Source organism: Aphanomyces invadans, assembly GCF_000520115.1.
Source record: "Aphanomyces invadans strain NJM9701 unplaced genomic scaffold supercont1.17, whole genome shotgun sequence".
Taxonomy (NCBI): domain Eukaryota; phylum Oomycota; class Saprolegniomycetes; order Saprolegniales; family Verrucalvaceae; genus Aphanomyces; species Aphanomyces invadans.
The window spans coordinates 82,820-88,772 of record NW_008580162.1 but is presented as its reverse complement, the minus strand read 5'-3'; the positions used below and the strand labels follow the sequence as shown (position 1 = coordinate 88,772).

At 55.6% G+C, this 5,953-nt stretch overlaps 2 protein-coding genes across 3 annotated transcripts in view; both read right to left on the bottom strand.

The window, feature by feature from the left end:
* Positions 1-1,721, bottom strand: H310_08337 (hypothetical protein). Its single transcript, XM_008874041.1, has one exon. The coding sequence runs from the start codon at positions 1,710-1,712 to the stop codon at positions 150-152; it is 1,563 nt and encodes a 520-aa protein (XP_008872263.1). The 5' UTR covers positions 1,713-1,721; the 3' UTR covers positions 1-149.
* Positions 1,722-2,068: 347 nt separating this feature from the next.
* Positions 2,069-5,953, bottom strand: part of H310_08336 — a 4,802-nt gene continuing 917 nt past the window's right edge. Inside the window, exons 1-6 of one of the 2 annotated variants that reach the window (XM_008874039.1) lie at positions 4,172-4,289; positions 3,743-4,123; positions 3,235-3,688; positions 2,945-3,179; positions 2,575-2,888; positions 2,284-2,521 (exon numbers count right to left, since the gene is read on the bottom strand). In XM_008874039.1, the coding sequence (XP_008872261.1) occupies positions 2,284-2,521; positions 2,575-2,888; positions 2,945-3,179; positions 3,235-3,688; positions 3,743-4,123; positions 4,172-4,190 (1,641 nt within the window). In that variant the 5' untranslated portion in view covers positions 4,191-4,289. Of the gene's footprint in view, positions 2,522-2,574; positions 2,889-2,944; positions 3,180-3,234; positions 3,689-3,742; positions 4,124-4,171; positions 4,290-5,953 lie in introns of those variants that run through there. The other variant, XM_008874040.1, reaches the window with a different exon arrangement.

The window sequence follows — 5,953 nt, the reverse complement described above, 5'->3', positions numbered from 1 at the left end:
CAACGGTCTATTTCGAGGATTTTTGCACGTGGCCGCCGCCTTGTTGCATGTCATGACGTGTCTGCAGCGCCGACGCATGGTCGAGAGTCGAAGGCATTCAAGACAAGGAACAATACACGATGAAGAGTCTGCGTAAAGATGTACCAAACCTATGCTTTGTTGTCGGGCATGATGGGTGCCCCGAGTGGCAAGTCGTTGGACGCTTTGCATTTCACGCCCTTGGTGCCAGGAACGCTCGGGATGTACCAGCAATGGCCACGAGCAATCCCGCCCGCCTTGGTCGCTTCGTAGTCGAACCCGCCAAAGTCCCACGTGTTGTCGAACGTGGCAAAGTTCACCTTCATCCAGTCCTTCGTGAAACTCAACTCCATAAACCCGTACGGGTTGCCGCCGGCCACCCACAAGTTGTCAATGTACGCGTTCTTGCCTTCCGTCGACGTATCTGTGAAAATACCACCGCCGCCGCCGTTCTCGAAAAAGTGCGTATTCCACTTGGCCACGTCGTGGTTGAACCCGTGCGTGTGGCCGTTAAACCACGCGTGCACCCCATACGTCTTGGTCAGGTTGTACCACATCATCATGCGGGGCTCCCCCATGTGGAAGTGGGGAGAGTAGTGCGTGTTAATGATCTTGTACGTGGCGGTCGACTTGGCCAGATCACGAGCAGCGCCGTCGTACGATGCCTTTGCCCACCCCTCAATCTTGTCCTTGCACGCGTTGAACATGCCAATGTCGCCGCCAGCGCAGTTGGCATCTCCGGGCATTTCGTTCCCCGTACATTTTGTCTTCGTCTCCCGCGAGTACCCGTAGCACTGGCAGCACACTTGCTGTAGCCCGTGCGAATCGGCGTGGTTCGTGTCCAAGTTGAAGATGTCGACGGTGACGCTGCCGTCGTCGCTCTTGACCGACTCGACGTAGTAGTGGTCCTTCATCAGCCATCGGTCTTGGTTTGGGCTCTTGTACTGGGCCTGCAGGTCAAACTTGAGGTCCAAATACTTGAGCATCTCGGCCGTGTCTTTGCACTTGACAAAGTTGTAGTCCTTTTCGCCGCAGATAAACTCCGACCCGCCAATGTCGTGGTTCCCGGCTACGTTCACCCACTTGATACCCTGCAGCGCTGGCTGAGCATACTTCTTCTCGAACGTTTCTTCCATCCGGTACTTGACATCGCCAGGGCCTACACCATCCCAGTAGATGTTGTCGCCGTGGCCGATCACTCGGGCCGGCTTCGGCTTGAGTTGGCCCGCCGACTGGGCGAGAATCGTGGACACGTACAACTGGGCCCAGTAGTCCACCTTGATGCGGGCCTTGGAAGGGTTGACCTTGTTAGCGTTCGCACCACTGCCACCATAAGTCTTGCAGCAAGAACCGGGGTCGCCAGCAGTGTCGAGGGAGCTGCCCGACTTCTTGCCGGTGGTACTACCCCAATCGCCGATGGCAAGCATGGTGAGCACAGCTTTGCCAGTTTCCGGATCCGACGCAGGGGACGGAGCAGGCGTTGTTGTCGCACCTGGAGCAGGTGCAATGGTTGTGCCGAGCAAGTCGTTGGCCGTCACGTTCTTGGCGGGGGCAAGGGTGGTGGCAGTCGTAGACTTGTCTCCAGACGAGTTGGACGCATCACTGCTTCCCTTGCCGACTACGAGGACGATGACGACAGCGACTGCAACCGCGACGAGAAGGCCGACAGCGATTACGATGGTGCGCTTCTGCATCGATCCCACCAATTCCAGAATGCCTGTCTTTGGCCGAAGATGCCATGTATATCCGGAATCCGGATAAATGACCGAATGCCATCCAATAACATCTCGCCTGGCAAGGGAATCGCGTGATTTGATTGGTTGACACTTTACTTGCGGGGAAAATTTCAACGTGGGAATTCCCCTAAACAAGGTTTCGCATGCCATGCTTTTACACGATGGTGAAGTCCAGCATCGGCCGCGGACAGCGAGGCGTCGCGATGGATGGAGAGGGGTGCACGTGGCTCCGGGGCGGTGAAAGGCTTCGACGGGAAGAAAGTCGACGTGAGGGAGCAAGCTGAACTGCCGACGGTGAACAAGAACTTGAGATTTCAAATCCCCTTTGATATAGCGTGCGTAACGCGGCGCACTGCTGTGGTGGCACGGCATCATAGAGTGTGACACCACGCCAGCAACCAAGTCAACATCTCGACACGTGCAGCGCCTCGTCGAGGGCGCGATGCGTCTCGAGTAGCGGTGGGCGAGGTGTGTTTCGTGGCAGGTTGGGCTGTCCCATATATTAAGTTCATGGTGGACGTGATCGATTCTACGTGGGCATGCCGACAACGCCGTTGACGGACGATTTGCACTCGACGCCGGGCGAGTTGAGGTTCTTGGGGACGAACCAGCAGTGGCCTCGGGCGATGCCGCCTTTCGTCGTGTCGGCAAAGTTGAACCCTTTAAAGTCCCACGACTTGTCGAAGCTCACGAATTGCACCTTCAACCAGTTCTTGGTGAAACTGAGCTCCATAAACCCGTACGGCTGGCCCTTGGCGACCCATGTCCTACACAGCACCACGTCGTCGTCATCTTGATCGTTGCCATGCTGCTCGCGTACGATGACACTTGATCGTTGTTGGTGACCGGCGCTGCCGACTCGCTAAAGATGCCGCCGCCCGCGCCGTTCTGGAAGAAATGCGTATTCCACTTGGCCACGTCATGGTTGAATCCGTGCGTGTGGCCGTTAAACCACGCATGGACGCCATACGTCTTGGTCACATCGTACCATTTTTGCATGTGCGGCGGGTCCATGTGATAGTGCGGCGAGAAATGCGTGTTGATAATCTTGAAATCGGCAGTCGACGCTTTCAGGTCCTTGAGCGCGCCGTCGTACGATGCCTTGGCCCATGCGTCGATGCGGGCAATGCATTTCTACGAGGCAGCGTGTCAGGTCCTCCCGTACCGCGCGCTAGGTCGAAGCCACGTACGTCATACATGTCGGTGTCGCCGCCAGCGCACGTGCGGTCGCCGCGAACTGTGTTCTTGCACGGGTCCGTTGTGTCGTCGGGGGCTTGCGTGTATTTCCACCGGTACCCATAGCATTGGCAGCATACTTGGGACGCGCCATGCACCGCCGCGTCGTTCGTGTCAAGGTTCAAAATGTCGACCGTGACGCTGTTTTGCGTGACGCGTTCGAGAAAGTAGTGGTCTTTCATGAGCCATCTACAACGCAACAACGATCACGATGCCCGTCGACGGACGAATGTCTCGGTTGTACCGGTCGCCGTTGTAGCTCGTGTATTTCGCCTGCAGCGAAAACTTGCGCTCCAAACTCTCGAGCATTTCGTCGACAGACGTGCACTCTCGAAAGTGGTCGTTGTCGTCTCCGCAAAGGTAGGCGGACCCACCAATGTCGTGGTTGCCGGCGACGCTGACCCACTTGACGGGCTGGAGCGCCGGCGCCGTGTAAATCTTTTCAAACGTTTCTTCCATCCGGTACTTGACGTCGCCGGACCCGACGCCGTTCCAGTAGATGTTATCGCCGTGGCTCAACACCCGGCTCGGCGTTGGCTTGAGCATCGCGGCAGACATGCCCATGAGCTCGGCAACCCACTTCTGCGCATGGTAGTCGACAAGGTACCGCGGCATGGACGTGTCGACCTTTCCTGCATTCGCCCCTTTGCTGTACAGCTTACAGCACGAGCCAGGCGAGGTACCGTCGTTGCCGCGTCCTGTGAAGATGGGGTAAAGCGGACGGTTCACGACAGAGGATACGAGCAACGGACCTGTGGTGCTACCCCAATCCCCGATTGCCAACATCGTCAGCGCGGCCACGTCAGTCTCGGGGTCGACGAGCGCCGAGGTGCTGGCGGTGGTGGGAACGGTATCGGCCGACGTCGAGTTACTCGTCTTGCCAGAGGACGCACCGTTGTTGGAGGTTGGTGTTCGGGTTCCAGACGACGACGACGTGCCTGCAGCGGTCTTGCCTGATGTCGAGAGCACAACGGCTGTGGCAATACCCCCTGCGATGAGCAAAACACCGATCGACGCCAGGGCTATTTTCATCACTTTGCTTCCTCCAGTTGAAGTGGCGTCGTCGTAGCTGAATCGTTCGTCCAGGATGGGAATGATGTCTGTGTCGCTGATTCCAGACGCCTCGTGCGCATCTAAAGGTTCTGTCAGTCACGTCGTAAAGTAGTCGTCCATCCACGTACCTGGTCGCTTCGGCGGCATGCTGCTGGAGACGTTTATGTGCGGTGTGGTTGATGTGGAGGGGGCCGCGCGGCAACGGAAGGACTCGCGATGGGAATGGTCAGGTGTCGTGCGTACAGTACGTTGTCCCTGGGTTGTTTTTACGCCAAATTAGCCGACTATTTTGACGGAAACCATCGGGACTTCGACTTGGAATGATATGCACGGGACGAACTACTACTTTGACAAAAATCCTCGATATTTTATAAAAAGTTGATTGAAAACGCAAGTTGTTCACAAGCTGCCACAAGTGTTTCTGCAGCAACGTGAAATGCTCGCCTTCCGCGATCTCGACCAACTCACGACTGCTGCACTCTAGAGGGAAAAAAGAAGTATGCGCCAGGGAGCCGCTGGAGTACGCGAAAAGCGCCACCACATGCGTTTGCCACTGCGACGTACGCCCACCCTGCTTGCAAAAATGGGTCAGAATCACGAATGTGAATGCCTTTGCCAAGACGAGCCTTGGCATCCAACAAACGCTATCGTCGATACTAAGAGTAATGTTGGTACGGCACTTATGCAATAGTTGAAAACATGCTGGAAACTTTCACGACTGTGCTTCAGACAATAGAACATGTTAGTGGCATCCGACATTCAAACGACAAAATTTAGAGCGGTCATTGGTGAAACGACATAAAGGTAAAATATGATTGGACTCCATAGATTAGAGGCAACGGATTGGTCGACTCCAATGTCGTTTTGCAACATATCAGAGAACATTGAGAATAACACAATTGGATTGGTTGAAATCACTTGGTAGGAGTTACATAACCACCACGACCATTTAAAATGGCGCCGTCAAAGCCAACGATGGTGGCCTCCAAGAAGACCATCCAAGAATCGTTCCACGGTGCGTCCACAAGGCGCGCCTACACAACCTATCAGAAGCAGTTCGAGGCATTCCTCCGGCTGAACAAGGACGGTCTTGACCCCCGAGAGGCGGGAACAGAGGAATGCACCGACTTCTTCCACCACATGTACACTCAAGGCCGTAAAGCTCGGACCATTGACCTTGCCAAGTCCGCCCTGGTCGCGTACTTCTCAGCGTGTGGTGTGGTGCCAAACCCAGCCCCGGACTCAACAACCCGACGCTATATTGTTGGGTTACAGAAGTACAACAAACAAAACAACCTCGACGAAGAGAAGAAGGCATATCCAATCACCGTGCACGAACAGTCGACTCTGATGAACTCGTTGGCGCATCTCCACCCGTTCCTGGGCGCAATGCTGCGGCTGCTGTTGGCAGTGGGCTTTATTGGCTGCTTTCGCACAAGTGAGGTGTTGGCCCTACGTTGGAACGACGTCGAAATTGTTGGAGACGACAGGGGTCGTTACCTGTCCGTACGTCTCCGTTGGCACAAGAAGGCCAATGTCGAAGAGGGTTGTCAAGTGTATCATCTTGTTGATGAGACCACGTTTCCATGCTTGCGCGTGTGCGGCTTCTACGACGAGTACCTCTCGAAGGTCAGAGCTGCCGGAGTCAACATCAACAGCAGTACCTTTGTGTTTCCCAACTTTGTCTCGCCACAGTCGGGTGTACCAAAGGTTGAGTGGAGCCGCGGTCTTGATCAAGCCAGCTTGCGGCGAATCCTAGTCGACGTTGTCGAGCGCACTCCAAACCTTCCTATCGGCATAACCCTACACAGCCTCCGGCGTGGTGGTGCGTTCTTTCGTGTGTTTGAGTCTGTGGAACGGCGCTTCAACTTTCGCGAGTTGATGGCCTGGTGTCGATGGGCGGACTCTAA